At 38.9% G+C, this 20,209-nt stretch overlaps 1 protein-coding gene across 3 annotated transcripts in view; it reads left to right on the top strand.

Moving 5' to 3' along the window:
* RAB11FIP1 (RAB11 family interacting protein 1) overlaps nt 1-20,209 on the top strand; it is a 108,035-nt gene that overhangs the window by 83,844 nt on the left and 3,982 nt on the right. For 2 of the 3 annotated variants that reach the window (XM_056813511.1, XM_056813509.1), the window contains 4 exons: nt 6,541-6,980; nt 8,493-9,300; nt 10,763-12,685; nt 13,537-13,645. In XM_056813511.1, coding sequence (XP_056669489.1) covers nt 6,614-6,980; nt 8,493-9,300; nt 10,763-12,685; nt 13,537-13,645 — 3,207 coding nt within the window. In that variant the 5' untranslated portion in view covers nt 6,541-6,613. The remainder of the gene's footprint in view (nt 1-6,540; nt 6,981-8,492; nt 9,301-10,762; nt 12,686-13,536; nt 13,646-20,209) is intronic. The other variant, XM_056813512.1, reaches the window with a different exon arrangement.

Raw genomic sequence — 20,209 nt, 5'->3', positions numbered from 1 at the left:
CCTATCTTATCTCTTCTGAATTTAACAAACATTCCTCAAAAAAGAACATTGCCATATACAAGAGAGAACAAAGATTAAATGTGAAATAGATACAACTTGCTTTAAAAAAAGATAAATTTAACATGTTACTTTCTAAGCCATTCTACTTGCTTGTGTTTCCTCCTGAATGCTTGTGCATTTTTAAATACTTAAATGATTGCTTTTCACTACTATTACTAGCTCCCCTCGCTTTTCCAACCCATCTCATCCCTCCCCAACTTAAAAAAAAAACAAAACAAAACCCAACCCTTGTATCCAGTAAGTAGAATCAAGCAAAACAAATAACATAGGCCTTGTACATCTTATTCTGCACCAAAGCCCATCACAGCATTGATCAGAGCTTTTGCATCTTTCAATGTTTCTCTTTACAATACTGTTATGAAATAAATATTCCTGGTTCTGTTCATTTCAGTCTGCATCAGCTCCTAGAGGTCTCCCACCTAGCATTCAGAGTCCTTTTAAAAAGTGTGTTACATAATAATACACAAAATAAAAGTCTTATTAGACTGGTTTCCTCAGTTTTCTCATTTGCCACCTCAGGTAATAAGCATCTATGACCCAGAAGTAGAATATTGTGAAGGTGATTGGGGCTGCAAACAGTGAGATTAAGATTTCAAATGGAGGAAGCAGGTTGTAAATAAATAACATACTTGAAAGCAAAATGGAGATGTTAATATCCTTTAATGAGGAAACAGTGAAAAGCCTTTAAAGTTTCTAAGTAAAACCAGTATGCCTAATTTTTCACTTATTTCAGTCTCATCTTTTAATTTTCGTTAACTCTTAACTTCTTTATTAGAAGCAATACTTAGCATTAATTACAAGACAGGAGAGCAGTAAGGGCTAGGCAATTGTGGTTAAGTGACTTGCCAGGGTTACACAACCAGGAAGTGTCTGAAGATAGATTTGAATCCTGGACCTCTGATCTTCAGGCCTGGCTCTCTGTCCACTTAGCTATCTAGCTGCCCCAAGCCTTCCTTTTAACAGTACCTGATTTGATGGGTCCAATAGCTCCCAGGAGTTAAATGATGGGGTCAGTCTTTGGGGACAAGGATGCTGGGGAACGTACCAGAACCAGTTTGAAGTAGCTGTATATGCCAGCAGTAATTCTAGAACACAAGGTGTTTTGTTTCACACCCAATTATTTTAACCATTTTTCATTGTCAGAAAGTGGAAGTAATTATTGTAAATGTTATTCTGATTGTGGTGTTTGAAACTCTAGAGACTGCTTGCTATTTTCCCAAATCTTTTCTTTCTTCCTTTGGAAAAGTTTAAAGAGAAAAATGTTTCATCTGCCCAAATGAATTTGAGGCATCTTATCTAGCCCTTTACAGGAATGATCCTTGCCTTCTTTAGACTTTGACTCTGAGAATTTGCATTTCTCAGTAGCTGAAACTAATTGCACTTGCTTGTCTGCATTGTGATACTTAGCTAGACTGCACTGAGATATCTGGTATCTGTTTTGGGAAATTTTGAGAAGTCCATGCCCTAAACAAAAATGACAGTCTTTATGATGCAAATCGATTCATTGCCAGAGAAAAATGTGAGGTTTCAATGATATCCCAGAATGATTTGAATTCTCAGGGACTGATAGAGATGTGTCTCCAAGCTTGATTAGTACCCACCTGGACAGGAAGGGTAGAAACAGAGTTGGAAAGGATTTATAGACCCAAGGAGGCCCATGCTTTCATTTTGCAAATAAAGAACCGGAGGCTTAGTACCACACACCACTTTAAATCCAGGGCTCTCTCCACTATTCTGCCTTGAAGCCCCTTACTTTTCTATGCCTATTTGACTTTCCACACCTTCATTCTTCTTTGACAGGACAGTTTTGTAAGGGGAAAAGAGGAATTAAGAGACTTTTTAAGCAGAATCTTAGATGAATTAATTGGAAAGATTTGTTTTTAGCCTAGTTTTTCTCCCACTTTCCAGGCCTTCAAAAGATTTTTCCATTAGTCTGAGGAATTTTTTTTTATATTTACAAACCCGTTTTTCCAAATATAAACTTAAAATGTAACTTGAAGTTAATTCTAGACAAATCAGGCATGTTCTAATAAACTCAGGCTAAAGTTTAAAAAAACCAACTCTATTTTATTTTATGCAGAGCTTTTATTATTCATAAGAGAACAGTCTAGTGAATTTTTAAAAAATACTATTGAATGGAATAATTCAGTTCTATTAAGGTCATATCAAAGATTGTTCTGGTCTGGGGGATTGTGCTGGCAAAAGATATTTGAACTAAAATGGTCAGACAACCCCCCCTCCCCCCTTAACCATACCTAATGTCTTCATTAGGTCTTAAGGAGCAAATTGATTTCTTTGTTAAGGTATAGATTTTTCTTAAATGTTTGCTTTATACAGAAAGAAAGAAAGAAAAAGATAGGTGGAAAGAAACTGGCATTTGAGGCAGGCCCTTGTCCTTTCTACCCAGAAAATGGCCCAACCCTGACTTTGGAGATAATGAAAGCTTTCCACATTTACCTAAAAGGTTATTGAAGCATCAGCACACACCCACTATCACCACATACTGTTTAATATATGCAGAGGTTTTACTGTTCTTGGGAAGGGAGAAATTGGTTAGTGAATATTAAAAAAAAAAACAAAAATAAAATAAAAGCACCAAAAAGCTCCTTGAGATTGAATGGAATTATTCACTGGAATTGAAATCATATCAAAGATTGTACTCATCTCAGGGGTTGTTCTAGTTTGAAACATTTAGTGAGCATTGCTGCTTGCTGACCTTTACAAAACTATGTCTGTGACAAGTGACACTTATTTGTTTAGTCTTCCTGATGTAGTAATGGTTGGCTATTGTTCCAGGCTCATGTTTTTATTCACTTAAAGGGCATATGACTAATAAAGTTTAGTGATGAAGATAATATCAGTAGTAAAAAAAATTTGTGTTCCCTCTTCCTGTTCTTCTTTCCTATTTTGAAAACCAGCATGCATAGCCTTTTTAAAGGATAGGGCTCTTGCAGGAGCAAATTCCCTACTTGGTTAAGGGTATCAGCTTTTCACATCCTCAGGCTGGCGACCTTCTTGCGTGCTTTTGGCAACTTTGAGTTTGGTTCTTAGCTGGCACAGGAGGCTGTGAAAATAGGGTAGCAAAAACAATTGATGAGTTTTTCAACAAACCTCGTCTTGGCACTAAGATATCATACCGATCCGACCCATCTGACATTAAGTAATTTTCCCCTGGGAAAGATTCCCAGGTAGGTTGAAAGATGTAAACCAACATTACTAGCATTGTTACCTTTGGAAGGAAGGCCTGTCCCCCATGAGCTGATGAGTGGCATTCTTGGAATGCCTGCAACTACTCTGCCTCACTGCTGAAACATTTTAAAAGGCCCTCAGCATGAGAAGGATGACTGGAGTAGCTGCTATAACACTTCAAGAACAAGCTTAGCCGATACCAATTTGGAATGTACAAGAATAGTTAAGAGAGCAAGGCAGCCGTCTCCCTCCTGAGATGTTAAGGGAGAAGTTTTGTTGTCTGCCTTGTCCAGTCATTGGAATGCCTTCATTCACAGGCAGCTTTGCTTTTCAGGGAAGCTTGCTGTTGCTATTTAAAAATAAAAACAAATCTAAACCACTAATCCTTCATCATCACCAAGGCTACCATTAGGCATATGATGCTTTGGAGAGAATTTAAATAGCTTTGCCAGTTTGTAACTGAGAGAGATACAAACTGCCCCTGACAGGTGTTGGAAGAATATGTGAAAACGATGTGAGCTAAAAATTAAAATTAAAATAAAAAAAAAAGTGAACTACAAGGCTTGCATTTAGTATATAGTGTAAAACTGCCTTTAGTGAAAAATCATCATCATCATCACCATGATCATGACATTTCAGTAGCTTTAAGTATGCACTGTATGTATGTATGGGGTGCTCAGGGAGGGGTAGTATCTCTGGTATGGAGGGCTTGTCGTGCCCTCCTAGGGCAGCTCTCCATCCTCTGACCCCCACCTCTGACACCCAGCTCTCACCTGTGGCTCCTAGTAGCTGCTAGCATGCGGCAGCGGCCACACCCCGGGCAACGGCTTTGACAGGCCCGCTAAACCTTGTGAGGGTAGCCATCGGGTCATCGACCCCTGGTGAACCAGGGCTTTGCTCACCCAGCATGTGAAGACTGCTTCGGCCGGTGGAAGAAACCAACAAGAAGGTTCAACGGCTGAGATGGCGACTCAGCAAAGCACTGTGGAGTGCTCAGGGCGTGTTGGAGCACAAAAGACAACACAGCCATCCAATGCAGCTGAGGAAATCTCCAGGTGTAACGACTTTTTGTGCCAATGGACCCAGACTTCCAACACCGAGAGAGTGGGACTGTCTCTGTGCATCGACTTTTCCACTTAAATCTTCATGCACAAGTGTCTGTGCACAAAAACACACAAAGACAATCGTCATCCTCGGTTCGAGAGACAACCAAGAAAGTATGTATGTACAGTGGATGGAAGTGCCTCCTTGGAGACCTTGGACACAAACTGGCTGTGTGGAGAGGGACCCTAACTTGTGGAGGAAATACCCCTGAACATTCAAAGTTACCTCTCCCTGCACCTTGATGATGCCATTGGCATCTGAGAAAGGGTCTTTTATGCAAGGAGCTCTGCACTGATGAATTAAAACATTTGGATGGGAAAAAAGTTTGCCAAAACTCTTAAATACATCATCTCATTGTACTCATAAACCATCCTATGAGATAGGCAGAACATTCTAATTTTATAGATTGAGGAAACTGAGCCTCCAAGAGACTGAATTGCCCAAAGTCATACTCTAATTGGCAGATCTAGTACTTGAACTCTAGATCTTTTGATTCCAAGCCGAAGGCCCTTCCTACTAAATTGCACCACTTCCTAAAGACAGCAGCATAGTGGAAATGAATATTGTGGTATAAAACCACACATTTTCCCAATGCAGAAAGATTTCATTTAAAGTGAGCTTGATTATGAAGTTATAGAAACTATACCCATAAGAGACCTTAAAGTTCATACTGAGACCTAGAAAAGTTTAATTTTTCCCAAGGCAATATTAATTAGAACCTTTGTCTCCTAATAACCCAGACCAGGATGTCTCCTACCTCATTCAGACATTACCTTTAAAAAGAAATCTGGGTCCACATTTCTCATCCATCATGAAATACTTAAATCCAACTCCCTCTTAACCTAAAAGAATCGCTTTGAGTAAATTATTAGCATTAAAAAAAGACATTTAGACATAAGGGATCAAACCATTTTATTTCTAAGGTCCACTTTCAGCTCTAAAATTCCACAATTTATCATCCAAAGATGATAAACCCAGCTCCTACCTTTTTCAATTAAGGATACTGAAATCTTGAGGGCCCTTGTGACTTGTCCGACATCTCATACATAACAGTTTTGGGGCAGAGCCCCAATTAATCCTGCTTTATTAGCTCCCTGGCCAGGGCTCCTTCCACTCCACCCTGACTCTTTTCCCTTAAATTCATTTCAAAAACATTATTTTGCACTCTTTTCTCCCATTTTGGCACTAGTTGCCAGAAATGACCAATGAAAAATATTCCAAGATATTGTTTAGGGAAATATTATGGCTTTATTTCCTTCAGGATTGCTGGCTACCTCATTAGTTCTTAAATAAACCCGTTTCCATGGGGGGCAATGATGCTACTGCATTATGAGCTTGCAAGCACTTATTTTAGCCAGTAGTGGATATGGAGATATATATCTGTCCTTATCTTCAGGTTGTCAATTGAAGACATAACGTCCCTAATTGAGATAGAAATTTAAGGAAAAGTTTATTCAGTGTTGAATTCACTGTATTCATGGAAATGGGATTGCTTGCCTTTTAGTACTGTATTACTAGTATATCTTCAAGTGGTTTTGAAGAACATACCAGGTGAAATATTTTAAAAATTAAATAACATTTGAAATATGGTCATATTCTTTTCAGATTTACTGGGCCAACAGCATTAGACTAGTAATGAAATGTAATGAATACCTTCTGTTGCTGTTCTTTTTACAAATCACTTGGCATTTCCCCCCCCTAAATCCTGGTTCAAAACATTCCAAAGCTTCCCAACTGGGACTATTATTTCCTCCAGTTTCTTCATTTTCCTCTGCAATTTGCATGTAGGTTGTGGCATATCATTTATCAAGCAGATTTTGTTTGACCTCTGTGTTCGTTCTTTACATCAAAGATCATGAGAATAGACTGGCTAGACTGGTTACTGTTTTTTGTTGATCTTTAAGAACAAATATTTATTTGAGGACCAACAGTATAGTTCTGTGTTAAACACAGAATTCAACATGATCTTTGTCCAGTGGGCTTCTTCTCAAAATAGAATCGTGCATTTCAGAAATGGGGGTAGGGTACAAAAGCATTTGTAAAAGAGTTGGTGATAGCAAGAAGAAGATTGAATGAAGTTTACTTTTGGAAATTGTAAACTACTTTGCAAAACCATTGAGAATTGTATAAATTTGTATTATGACTCTTCTAAGCTCTAAGGGTCATCTCTCTACTCATTTATTGCAGGTGGTATACTCTGAAATCAAAACCAGGGAAGAAGGAGAAAGACCGAGGAGAAATTGAGGTGGACATCCAGTTTATGAGAAACAACATAACTGCCAGCATGTTTGATCTGTCCATGAAAGATAAGTCTCGTAATCCATTTGGGAAACTGAAAGACAAAATTAAAGGGAAGCGGCATGAGGAACCTTCTGACAGTGCCTCAGCCATCATCCCAAGCACCATGAACACAGTAGACAGTGATGATGACTCTCCTACAAAAGACAAGAAGAAGAAATCAAAGATCAAAACCTTGTTTTCTAGGTCTGGTTTACAGAAAACACCCCTTTCCCAGTCCATGTCTGTACTTCCTACAGCTAAGCCAGAAAAATTGACCCTCCGCCCAGGAGACTTCCAGTCCCAATGGGAAGATGATATGGAGGATGAGTCCTCTTCACCCTCCAACAGTGAGTCTCATTTCTCTTCTCACAGAGTTTCTTCCCTAATCTCAGTACAAAGGGAGTATACAGTGGAACGATTTAGAGTGAAGCCACCTCTGTTCGCTAGAGAGAAGAAAAAAAATTAATCTTCTAAGCAAAAAAGAACCATCCTTTTACATGCATTTCTCTAGGGTTAGTGTTGTTGAGGAAGCATTTTGTACATATTTCTAGGTTTTCTTAGTGAATAGATCTGACTCTGGAGTTAGCAGTATAGTAACAAGAGTTCTAGCTTCGTTAGACTGATAGCAAATTGTGATTTTTGTCTCTCTAGCAGTACCCAACATGGTTACCTTTCTTGGGCTCTTCACCCCTTTACAATGTCTTCACAAGGTGCTATGATCAAGGGTTATTTGTTCCCTGGTGGCCAATCATCTGTTGATGAACCTCCTTGTTCTGAGGTAGGCCATTCCCTGGTCAATAACACACGGCCCATCCTAGAAACATTTATAGCCTGATTGGAACCAAGAGAACTTTCACTCTACGAATAAAGCCTTCGTGAAACCAATCACCTCTTCTCAGTGAGGACTCATAGGAGGAGAACTTTACCAGGAGGTCAAGCAGATGGTTGCAGGAAATTTGTGCCAAGTACACAAAAGGTTTTTCAGTTAGAGTAGTCAGTAAATATTTATTACATGCTTACCATGTGCTAAGCATTGAGCTAAGCCTTTGCTGAGGAGCCAAAAAAGGGCAAAAGACAGGATAAATTGGAGATAATCAGAGGGAATGGTATTAGAATTTCAAAATAAGAGTGTTAATAATCACTTGAAACACACAGTGGAATTCTAAAAAAATATATACCAAGTGAGATTACTTAGAGCAGTGGCATCAAGCTCAAAGAGACAGGACAACCACTAAAGCTTAAATAAGAATCCTCTACAGGTCACACATTGATTTCGAAAACCACATGCTAACAGTATTTATGTTCTATTGTATTTTTATTTATTATGCTAAATATTTCCCAACTACATTTTAATCTGATATTGGGCTAAAATGTAACTTACATTCTTTAGGACAGAGGCTCAATCTTTTTTATGTCATAGAACTCTTATCAGAGTAATGTTTTTAAATACAGAAAATAAAATACATAGGATTGCATAGGAAATGCAATGCTCAAAACACGCATGTATATAAAAATACAAAAATACAAACACATATCATACACTCACACTCTCTCTCTCTCTCTCTCTCACACACACACACATATATATATATATATATATATATATATATATATATATATATATATATATAAAGTTCATGGAACACTAGGTTAAAAACCTCAGCTTTAGAAGGATAAGAAATTTAGTTCCCTCCTCTTTCATTGTGTTTTTGGATTCTAGCCTTAGATGATTGGCCCTAATCTACTGGAGGACTCATCTTCTATTCTCATTGATGTAACCTGTTACCCATCTACTTTCTTTACTTAGTTAAGATTTATGTTCTGGTGACATGAAAGCTTGTTTGTTCTTTTTCCCATAGGCATGTCTCATAGGAGAACAGCAAGTGCAGATGTCAAGCAGATGAACTTTACCCTTCCCAAGAAAGAAGGATTATCTTTTTTTGGTGGTCTTCGGTCTAAGAATGACCAACTTTCTCGATCTAATGTGTGCATCAATGGAAATCACATTTATCTGGAGCAACCAGAGCCCAAAAATGAGACTGTGCCAAAAGACAGCACCCCATCTTCTTCCCCATCCCCTCAAGCCTTTAGGAAGAAGCATTTGTTTTCTTCTACAGAAAATCTGTCATCCAGATCTTCTAAGGAATCAGGGGAGGCAGGGAAGATGTCGCTGGACTGGCAACTGTCTGGGTCTCTCCCAAAAGATTCTTTGAAATCTCTGACTCTACCATCCTACAAACCACTAGTTAGTGGAGATGTGAATGTGACCCCTGTGAACATGGAAATTGAAAAGGAGACTAAGGAGAACAAGAAGCAAGAGAACAAGAAGTCCTCTTTGCTCTCTTTGGTCACAGGGAAAAAGGATGCTCTGAAGAACAGTGAAGCTGAAAGCAACACTCCTAGTATTTTGGTGAAGGAAAAGGAAATCACACCTATGGAAGCCACAGCAAAGGAAAAAGAGGCAGGGCTTGTTGAAATTCCAGTGGAAGACCTTGATGACAAGCCTGAGGAAGACTTGTCAGTCTCTGCCTCCAGACAGAGCAAATCACTGAGCCCTACTGAGGAAGTACCCAGGATGCAATCTGGAGCAGAGCCCGAGCCTAGTCATAAACCTAGGCCACCTGCCCTTTCTGCAAGAGGACCCCAGACCAAAGCTGTCAAACCCAGGTCAGTCCTGACTCAGCTTATTCTTCACTTTTTGCCTTTAAACCTTGCTGTGAAGGAAACTAGCTGCACCAAATTCTTGGTCCCCATTCTCATGATTGTGGTTGCATAAGACCTTATATGAAGGTAACTGATACTTCAAGAAAACATAATTGACTGGTTTTTAAACTGAGCCTGCTGGTAAATCTGTGCAACCTACAAATTCAAATAAATGAGTGCCAGATTCCAGTCATCAGGCAAGGAGTTATGTTGTTCCAGGTAAAGCTTGATTAACAAAATTATAACTATCTTAGTGAAGTTTAAACCATATTTTTTGAAATACTAAAAAAATCTTGTATATTGAAAAATACTCAGAAATTGGGGGTGCAAGAGGTGGGTGGAGCTATCAATAGAAAGAGACATGAATAAAAAGATCATAGAGAATGGGACTACCTCAGAAGAGCTCTTTCTATAACTTCTCTCCTCTGTATGGGCCCCACTTCCCTGCAGCAGACCCTTTCTTTGCCTTCTCCTATCCTCAGGATTTTTTTTAACCAATAATTTTTATGGACACTGGGAATATTCAAAGCCAATATGTATTTTCAGTCATTAGGACTAAGTCAAAATTTGACAATTGTAGGAAAGCAATAGGTGTTCCAAATTTGGGTTGGCTAACCTCATATGGAAGACAAGAGAACATGGGTTCAATCATAACAGTTGACAAACTCATATTGCCACTAATTGTATTCACAGACCTGTGCTAATTGCATTCTCTTGCAAACTGGGCATTTTTCTTAAAGACTAACACTATTTTTCTTCCTTGCACTTGGATATAAGATGAACAAGACCTTGGAAACTCTAGTTTGTTCTGGAGTATACCTTGGGCTAGTTCCTTCTGTGTTTGCTTGGTGTTTTGTGCCAAGAAGACTGACTAACCTTGGGACATTTCTGCTGCTTGGCATGACTCACATTCACAGCAACAATATTTCCGTATTTTGGGTTATGCATTACTTTTTTGGGGAGACTCTGCTTACTTTTGACACACTTACACACAACCAGAAAGTATACTTTTCAAAATCTATCCCCTGACCTATCATCTACCAGCCTTAATGTCTTGAGAATTTTAAATGTCTTTTTTTACTGCTATAATAATCAAGTGATATGACACTGGATTTATCTTCTAAATGAAAGATATTTCTTTCTTTCTCCCAGGTCATAACTAACAAGTCTAAGTGGTATACATGCTTGATAACAAAATATTCCTTTTGTGTTTCAAGCATTGGTGTCAGTTCTCCTGGGATGTTTAGATTCTTTTGACTTTTAACATAATCACATTATCAAAAGTATAAAAAAATCCTCTTTGGAACATCTCTCTCTCATGTGTGTGTGTGTGTGTGTGTGTGTGTGTGTGTGTGTGTGTGTATGTTTTTCTCTCTCACATCGAATCTGCAACTGACCTGCAGATTTTATTTTGTCCTTTTCACAGACTGGGAGTTTCTCCAGAGGCTCAAGCCAAAACCAAGTTTCCTCCTCTTTCTGATCCTTCTCTTTTCTTTTCTACTACCTCTTCTGGTTCTAGCCTTGATTCCCTGCTTTCTAAACTGGGGCAAGAACCAGAGACAGAATCTTCAAAAAACCTTTCTGTCCTTTCTTCTTTCTCACCTCCTACCATAGGTCCTGTTTCTACATCTACTCCAATTGAAAACTGGCCTTTTTCTCCTGAGAGCCAGGCTAGTTCTGAAGGACCTTCTTTCCTTCTTGCAATGGAATCTCAAAAAGAGGGCTTAATTCAAGTTTCAAATACTTTCTCTGGTTCCCCAGAATTACTCAATAAACACTCTGCATTGCATGAAGGGGATGGCATCTCTGTAGAAGATACTGGGGATGTAGATGTAGATAAGAGTAAAGGGAACAGGGAATCCTTAAAATCCTCTCTGGAGATATTGGAAAATGCAAATAAGCACCTCACAAAAGAACAAAAAGAAGGAAAGGTCCCAGTGTTTCCCCAAGACAACAGACCAGAATATCTCCCTCCATCTAATGACTCTCAACTAAATAGAATTCTCATTCAAGATAGAAATGAGGCAATCAGGCATCCCAGTGGAAAGCCTTGGGAAAAAGAAAATAAAGAACTTATATCTTCCTATGGAGCATCTTTGGAAGACAAAGTCAGTGATAATGGAGTACTCTCTGCTAACAAAGGAGCTGAGGTGCTTCATAAAATGGAAAACTTGGCCACCCCATCTGACTCTGTAGTTGGAAAAAGCAGTTTGACTGGCCTGCATGATAGGGAGGGACACAAGAAGATCAAGAAGCGTGTTTCCTTTTCTGAGGAGCTTTTTCCAGAAGAAGAGGTAGAAAAGCCTATTCATTTTATAGAAAAGGAGAAAAATGAGGCTCTAGAGCTGAAGTCGAAAGCTCCAGTGAGTGAGAAGGAAATGATGGCAACTGAAGCAAGCAGTCCTGCTTTACCACTAAAATCAGGAGCAAGGGTTTTTCTTGGACTCAGTCATGATGAACCAGCTTCCCAGACTGACACCTTTCTTTCCTCTGCTCCACTTCTGAGTACTGTATTGATGTCTGGGTCTCATGGGAAGCATTCTTCAGAAGATAGGGCAATGGAAGATAGGGCCAGCTCAGAAAAGGTCATACCATTATTCAAGATTGAGCGATATGAAAATTATAGTGAGAATTATCAAAGCAAAGCCAGTGATCATGAAGGTCTACTGTCTGACCCCTTGAAAAGCCTTGACTCAGTTTCAGATCTCAGATCTCCAATTATGGGGGATCTGAACCTGACACTTCCCTCTATTCCAGAAGTAACATCAGATGATGAGAGAATAGACCAATTGGAAGATATCAGAACAACTACAACCACAAAGAATCATCTGGAAACAGGAACACCATCTTCCTACTCATCAGCCACCTCTTTTGAGGAGGAAAACCAGAACCCTGATGAAAATGCCCTCCAAGTAGAGAAAACAGAAACTTTTGTTAACTCCTCCCTGTTGTCTTTAAAGCAGACCACAATATTACATGATGAGGAAGGCTTAGGTTTAGATGAAAAGACCCCAGTCCCTGAGAGTTTGGAGAGGCAGGAACAGAGGGAGGAGAATAGCCATACTGAGGAAAGTAGGAGTCAAAGGTCACCTTCTCAGGACTCTTCTGTTTCGGGTCACTCCCTTTCTGAGACTCTTAATGCAACACACTCTTTCCCTGGCTCTCTACACTCTGACACTTATCATACAAATAGAGCAGAATCTCCCCAAAAAACATCAGCAGAGAGCCCGACTGCTAAAGTTGAAAATTCTGGCAAGAGGAAGCAGCTCCGGGCATGGGTTTCGCCCTCAGAGACGCATCCATTCCCAGCTCAGCCAAGTGGTGGAACCACTGTATCTTCCAAGCACAGGTGAGAGCCTGGGAAGATTATCTACATAAGTGTGGGATCCTTTGCTTTTTTTTTTTTCAATATCACACCAAAGGCTGTTTTGGTCCTGAGAACTCCCCAAACCCCAATCTTTTAAAGGACCAATTAATATATTAGAGATACCTAGAAGCTTATCTACTAATTGGCAAATACATGAACATGTCTCTCTTTTATTTTAGCTTTAATTGTGATTGTTATAGGGACTAATTTGTAAATCAGGTTTGATCCCTAAAAAAAAGGGTCCACAAAAATATGCTGTGAGCAAATTCTAAACTATCCTCAGGAACTGTCTCAGAAATTTTCAGGAATTGTATTTTTTTTAATAAACATTTTAAATTTTCTTTTTTTCATTATTTTTCTGACCCTTGCTGTATGTTTGGAGTCTGCTTTTTTAAGGATTGGCCAAATGAGACACTGATTATGACTATGATTGTCCCTGCCCAGCTGTTGAGACTCAAGATTCAGAGGGTTTGCAAGGTGTATAGATAATTCCCATAGCCTTTAGTTGTTTGTAGAAATGGTTCTGTTGAGAGAGGAGAGTTTGTCTTTAACTGGCTCCTAGTACAAATTGTTAGAGAAGTGGTTAAGTATTTAGAGATGTCAAAACACCTGGCTTGGGTAGCTGGCCTTGCTTCTTAATGATTATTTTTGACTTGTCTTGCTTTTTTAGGTACACTAACAATGGACCATTTGGGGCTTTGGAGATATGAAAGGATCATTGTCTCATGTCTTCTCTTAAATGACTTAGGACCTTATTGGATAATGTTTTCCTTGTCCAAATGGTCTAAATAAATAGACTCACTTTTCTACCCCCTTCCTTCCTTCTCTTGCAGAACTCATCCTGTGAAACCAATGAATTCAACAGTGACAAAAACCCTTCCCACCAGTTTAGGTACTGCTACCATCATTAGTGAGAACTTGCTCAATGAGGCCATTATAAAGGTATGTTTCCCCTGAGAGTTCTATATCAGCATGTTAGCTGTTTGCCTTTCAGGAGTTTCTCATTTTGAGTATAGATATACTATTATAGGTTGGCCTTTGTGAACTTTGGCCTGTTTTCTGGCTCTCTAAATATCTCTTCCCTGGTGGAATGTTAAGCTCCTTGAGGGCAGGGACTTTCTTTTTGTTTTCATAGCTCCAATGCCTGGCAAAATGACCGAGTTCAAAGTGTTTGTAGTTTTTATGAATTGACATCATATGCTCCTTTTAATTCCTCTAAAGTTTCCATGTTGATGTCCAGTTCTCTTATTTCAATAATGTAGGAAAACAAAAAAGACATTCTGTTGATGTTTGAAAAGTCAGTCAGTTGCACATCTCCATTTGATAGTGCCTGTCCTCTTCTGCAGAAAAGTGTCTTGTCTTGTAACAGAAAACTAGCATGCTCACTGATTCACTGATCACATGAGTGAGAAAGGGACTGGTTGTTCACAAAGGATCAGGATTCTCTAAAGTAAACAAAAAGTACTTTACAGCTTAAAATGTGTTTTCCTTACATAAAACAAACACTATGAGGTTGTAAAGATTATTCCCTTTTGGGTTTTTTTTGGAAGGTAAAAAAACACCTGAAATTTATAGCAGATAAGTGCTTTTCTCAGAGTCAGGCAGTTAGTAAAATGACCAGGTCATTTGAACCCAAGTCTTCTGACTTCATATGGATTATTTCTTCCACCATAGTAGATAATCTGATGATCCTTAAAGGAGGAAAGGTGGTAAATGTTCTGGGTAAACCTACCCTGGAAATAATTGTAGATGGGTTGGGATTGCTAACTGACATTGATACCAACACAAAAAAACTGCTCTTTTAGGAGCCATTTTAAACGTTTTCTGAAAGTTCATTTAATTCTTTCAGCAAATACTAAAGCTTATAGCAATCAAGATGGGAGGCGGGGGGAGGGATATATACAAAGACAAAATTCTTGACCTCATATAATTTATTTTCTCCAGGCTTCATGAGTCATTGGAAAGGAAGCCAAATTATCTGTGATAAAAGATGAGTTAACACCTTCTTGCCCCTGTTTTCCTTTATCCTTCTCATCTTGGCATTGCTGGTCATCATTGTTCCCCAAATCATTATCCTCAGTTACCATTTACTTTGCAATGATGCATGTACTCAGGTAGACTTAACAAGGACTAAAAGTCGACCATCACATGTCTGTTCACAGACTTTTGTGGTAGAAAAAGTCTTGGATTCGGAGTCAGAAGACTTGGGTTTAAATACTGACTCTTCTGGGTAGTAACAATTTGACTTTGGACAATTTACTTTCTCTTTGGGTTAGCTTCCTCATATGGGAATCATATACTGAAATCATAATATGGTGGAAAGAGCAAGTATATTTGGAGCACAAGTGCCTGGGCTGGAATCCCAGCTGTGCCATTTACTGTCTGTGTTTCCTTGGGCAAGCCATTACACCTCTGAACCTTAGTTAGTGTCCTCATCTATAAAATTAGGGAATTGATAACCCCTAAAGTCCTTTTTAACTCTGGAGCCTATAGTGTGCAAAATGAGGGATTGCTTTAATTCTCTTAGAGTTCCTTCCAGTTTTTAATCCTGTAATTTCCTATATCTTACCTGCCCTCAGGTCTCCCCACCGTCCCATTACCCCTAACTAAACAACTAAGCAAAAAGTCTGCCTTTCTTCCAAGAGAAATGTAATTGGAAGGAGAAATAAAATAAGCTTTTTTACTACTTTCTTGGCTTAAATTATGACTGAGCAAGTATCTGTTTGAAAGTCTGTGCTAGATATTCAACAGAGCACAAGCACTTCTTACTCTCTGAGATAGAACATCAACTGGTAAACTGGAGAAAGCTGGACAGCATTGAAGAGATCAGTAATAAAAACTTTCTTTCTTTGGAATGGAATGCAGTTGAGTTCCAAAGTGGAGCACCCAACTCTCCATCAATTGGAGAAATGTTATATCCTTGTTTTAGCCTCTTCCTAATGGTTGCTTAATCAGAGAAGAGCACTTTGCTGGGGGGTGGAGGGGAGGTGGGGGTGGGAAGAGAAGAATACTGTTAATAATTAGGCCCTTCTCTCTCCTCCCCATAGTCTTGCCCCCAAAGCAGGAGGCAGTAAATAGTATAGTGCTTATCCTATTTCTTTATCACAGAGCGTGGTGGTTCTGCTGTTTGTTGTTTTCTTTCTGATCTCTGACTTTTTTTTTGGTTTTAAAAATACTTGGGCTTTTATACCAAATTGTACTTTTCCATACTGTATTACACTGTTCTTATTCCAGATTAATACAGTAGGGCTTCCTGGAGCCATCCAGTGACTGAACTGCATTTATAAGTGCTTTGTACTTCACTTATAAGACAATATTTATGTTAATGCCTCTCTTTGGAATGTTGCCATAGCAAGGAGGAGGTTAAGCAAAGGAATTGCATAGCTGGAGTTATTAAGACCATCTCAAACTAAACAAGAAACAGCAGGGTCTGTACAGTGCTTCATTTCTCTTTGCTAATGTGTTAATGGCTCAGCTCTTTATGACTGAGTATTGGGAGCCTTAACCCCACCGAAAATGCACTTGGTACACAAGTGACTTAAAACTTCAATTTGAAAGTAGTAAAATTAAATGAATTCCAAAGCTCTTGAGCATCTGGCCCTCCAGGGCTTGTATGATGTACTGCTCCCTCCCTGCGCCTGAGTTGCTTAAGATAAGCTTTGTGCCTCTTAGCAAAAGGTTTGGAGCTAGCTGTACATGCCAATAGGTCTACATTGTCAGACATGGCCAATGTGTTAATTTGTTTTACATTACTGCAATTTTTTGTTACAAGGAAGAGGGTTTTGTTTGTTTGTTTGTTTGTTTTTTGGGTAGAGCCCTAGGATTTCATATAAACTCTTTTGTTTTTTAATCCTTCCTTCCCTCCTTCCCTCCTTTCTTTCTCCTTTCTTTCTTTCTTTCTTTCTTTCTTTCTTTCTTTCTTTCTTTCTTTCTTTCTTTCTTTCTTTCTTTCTTTCTTTCTTTCTTTCTTTCTTTCTTTCTTTCTTTCTTTCTTTCTTCATCTATCCCCTTATTTGCAAATATAAATGTATAAATATATCTATATCTGTATAAATATATGTATTTGTATAAGCCAGATAGGTCCATTGTAACTGGAGTTTGCAACGTCCACAAGAGGATGTGCAAGTGACTTAACACTGCAAACTGTCATTTAGTTGTCTTTAAATTCTATAGTAAAATGAAAGAAGTGATTTTTTTTTTCCAATTCTGAGGGCAGAAGTTCTAAGAAATAGTTTTAAATCAGAAGCAATTTTAAAAAATTGGTATACTTTGTTTCCACACATCAGTCACTTTCCAGTAATTTTTAATTGACTATAAATTGCTTCATTCTCTTTGGTGGAAAACCCCTGATACCTCCCTGGCTGTCAACTGCTAATGACTTCACTTCCTATTTTACCAAGAAGCTTGAGGACACACATCTGACTGGAACTTCCTATTTCATCACACCCACCTCCACTCCTCCTGTCTTCTGGAGGAGGCAGGGTAGTGTGTAGTAGCTAGAGTGCTGAAGTTAGTTAGGAAACTGAATTCAATCACCCCCAGCTCTTGCTAGCTATGTGCCTGTGAGCAAATTATTTTCCTTCTCTGCTTCTTAGTTTCCTTGTCTATAAATTGGGTATAAAAATACCTGTTACATTTGCTTCTTAAGGTTGTTGTGAGGATCCACTGAAGTAATATGTTCATGTACTGTTTCAGTGCCAGTTCTGTTTATTTTGATTTCTGTCTCCCCAAAAGGGCTGTCTTATCTTTATTTAAGGCTAACCCCCCTTCCTGGATTCTCACTACTTTAGATATGCAATCTGACCTTATTTCCATTTCTTTCTGTAAACCATGCTGAGTGCTAAATCCAATTATCTTTTCTTTGGTCTTATCTTCCTTAGGGCATTTGATCAGCCCTTTTCCCCCTAGCTACTGTTGTTTCTTCTGTCTCCTCTATTCCCACTCCTTTATTAAATGTGGATACAATATTTTCCAGGATTCTGCCTTTGGCCACCATATATATGTATATGAGTGGTATTGGGGATAGAGCACTGGACCCAAACTCAGAAAGACCTGCATTCAAATCTGGCCTTAGACACTTATTAACTGTGTGCCTGGGCAAGTCACCTAATTTCTGTCTTATCTCAGGTTCTTCATCTGTAAAATGGGCCTGCAATCTCATAGCACCTACTGCTCATAGTTGTGAGGATAAAATGAGATAATATTTGTGAAGTGCTTTGTAAACCTTAAAGCACTGTATAAGTGCTGGCTATTATTACTATTTTTCTTTCTGCATGCTTTCTTTTCATTATCTCTTATCTACTTTTATGGTTTCCCTTAAGCTTTTTTCTTTTTTCTTAATTTTCTTAATTCTCTGATTACAACTTGACTTTTCTGAGCTCTTTTGAATATTCTTATCTGTATGCCTTAATTCTCTTAACTACAGGGGTCTAAAACCAAACTAATAATTTTCCTACCTTTCTCCGAAAACCAAACCCTGCCTGTAATGATTTCTTTGTTTCTGTTTAGCAGTCCATTCTTTCAGTTAATCTGGTTTTTAAAAAAATTAAAGCTACCTTTGTACACTCCATTTTTGTTGCACCCTACATCATCATTTCTTCACATGGCAACTAAATATAACCTCTTTCATTGTCTCAAAAATAGTATTAAGGGGGAAGTTGGGTGGCTCAATATATTGAGAGCCAGGCCTATCTAGAGACAGGAGGTCCTAGGTTCAAATCTGGCCTTAGACACTTCCCAGCTGTGTGACCCTGGGCAAGTCACTTAATCCCCATTGCTTAGGCTCTTCTGCCTTGGGGCCAATATACAGTATTGACTCCAAGATGTAAGGTAAGGATTTTTAAAAAACAAAACAAAACAAAAAACAGTATTAAGTAGAAAGAATAAAATGAGATTCAAAAAATGTAATTGGCTTTCCTATCTGTAACCTTAATTTTCTGAAGTCTTTCTGTTGTCCCCCTCCAAGACAGCACTGTGGTGGAAAGAGCATTCCCTGGCATTGGCCTCAGAGGGTCCTGGCTTCATGTGTGATAGTGGACAAGTTTCCTAATCTTTAATATAAAGGGATTCCAGGAAGGTACTTCCTGCTCTTAGTAATTGTAGGATGTCCACTCTTAAATAAAAGCCCCTGCTGTCTATTAAAATGGTTGTTTCCTGTTCTTCATTATTTCCAGGTCTGATTTCTCTCACTGAACTGGAGGGAATTTTAAGTTTAAAATGATGATTCAGCTTTTGACTTGAATTGATTTTTACTGAATATCTGCCACCCTTCAATTCTGCTGGGAAAAGGATGAGTGCCTGTTGGGATTGGGGGAGTGTTGGAGGGGCTGCTAACCTAGGAGTTCTGAGATTGTGCTGGAATTGTCCTTCTAGTTCCCCTACTGAGGAATTAGAGCTTTAGGATATCTTCTTGCCCCTCAGTGCTTCTCGTTGTGTCTAGAGGCCTTTGTGGAGAATAAGCTCTCCAAATCATCAATGCCAGTGACGCATAGCATCTTTTTATAGGTACTCTGCTCTTTCATCATGAGAGAGAACATTAAGGCTTAGAACAGAGAGAGCTACAATAGCCTGAGGGTGCTCGATAAATGTTTGATGGTGGTGATTTTGATCTAGAGATGTTTGGCTTTGATTCCCTATATACTTGAAATAAGTATTCCCAAATGGCTTAAAATGGGGTCTGTGCATGCGGTATAGAGCTTGTAATGTCCCTCCTTTAATGTTTTACTGGTGCTTGTAATCAACTCTCAATAACAGAGTTGGAAAATGAGCTATTACTTGCTTTCCTGGAAGTCTTTTTTCCCCAAATCTGTATCTTTGCTTCCTTTCTCTTCATATAGGACCATGGTTAGAGCATTATAAGGTTTCCAAACTAGAAGGTATCATCTGGCCCAATTTCCTCATTTTACAAATGAGGAAACTAGGGCCTCGGGGAGTAAAGTGACTTGGCCAGAGGCACCAAGGGGGCAAGTAGCAGAGCTAGGATTCAAACTCAGAGCCTCTGACTCTAAGATTGTGTTCTTTCTGTTGTACCAGACTGTTTCTTTCTCTAGTTGTATATTAATTCAGTGATATATCATCTGTGTTGATGACTCTCAAGTCTATTAATCCAACCCCAATCTCTTTCCTTACTTCCATTCTCACATCATCAACAACTTCGTGACTATCTCAGACTATCCTGTAGGTGCCTCAAACTTAACATATCCAGATCAGAATTCATTCTTTTTCCTTCCAAGTTCTTTTCCAATTTTCCTTCCAGTCGCTCAGACTGTGGTGTTCCTCTCTGCTCCTTACTTGTATCCCCAGAAACTTGGTCTGTTTCCAAGTTCCATTGTTTCTCCCTTCCCAATACTTAATACTCTTCTGTGCATCCTTGTGTTGCCATGCTGGTGTTGTTTTCCCCTCTGCCTCATACCTAGGCTGCTGCTGGCCTTCTGGTCTGTTTCCTTGGCCCAAGCTCCTCCCTGCTCTAGTCTGTCTTCCATGTAGTTATCCAAGTGATTTTCCTGA

Source organism: Monodelphis domestica, chromosome 1 (genome assembly GCF_027887165.1).
Source record: "Monodelphis domestica isolate mMonDom1 chromosome 1, mMonDom1.pri, whole genome shotgun sequence".
In the NCBI taxonomy this organism is placed as follows: Eukaryota; Metazoa; Chordata; class Mammalia; order Didelphimorphia; family Didelphidae; genus Monodelphis; species Monodelphis domestica.
The sequence above is the reverse complement of the archived record's forward strand: the minus strand, read 5'-3'. Positions and strand labels throughout refer to the sequence as shown.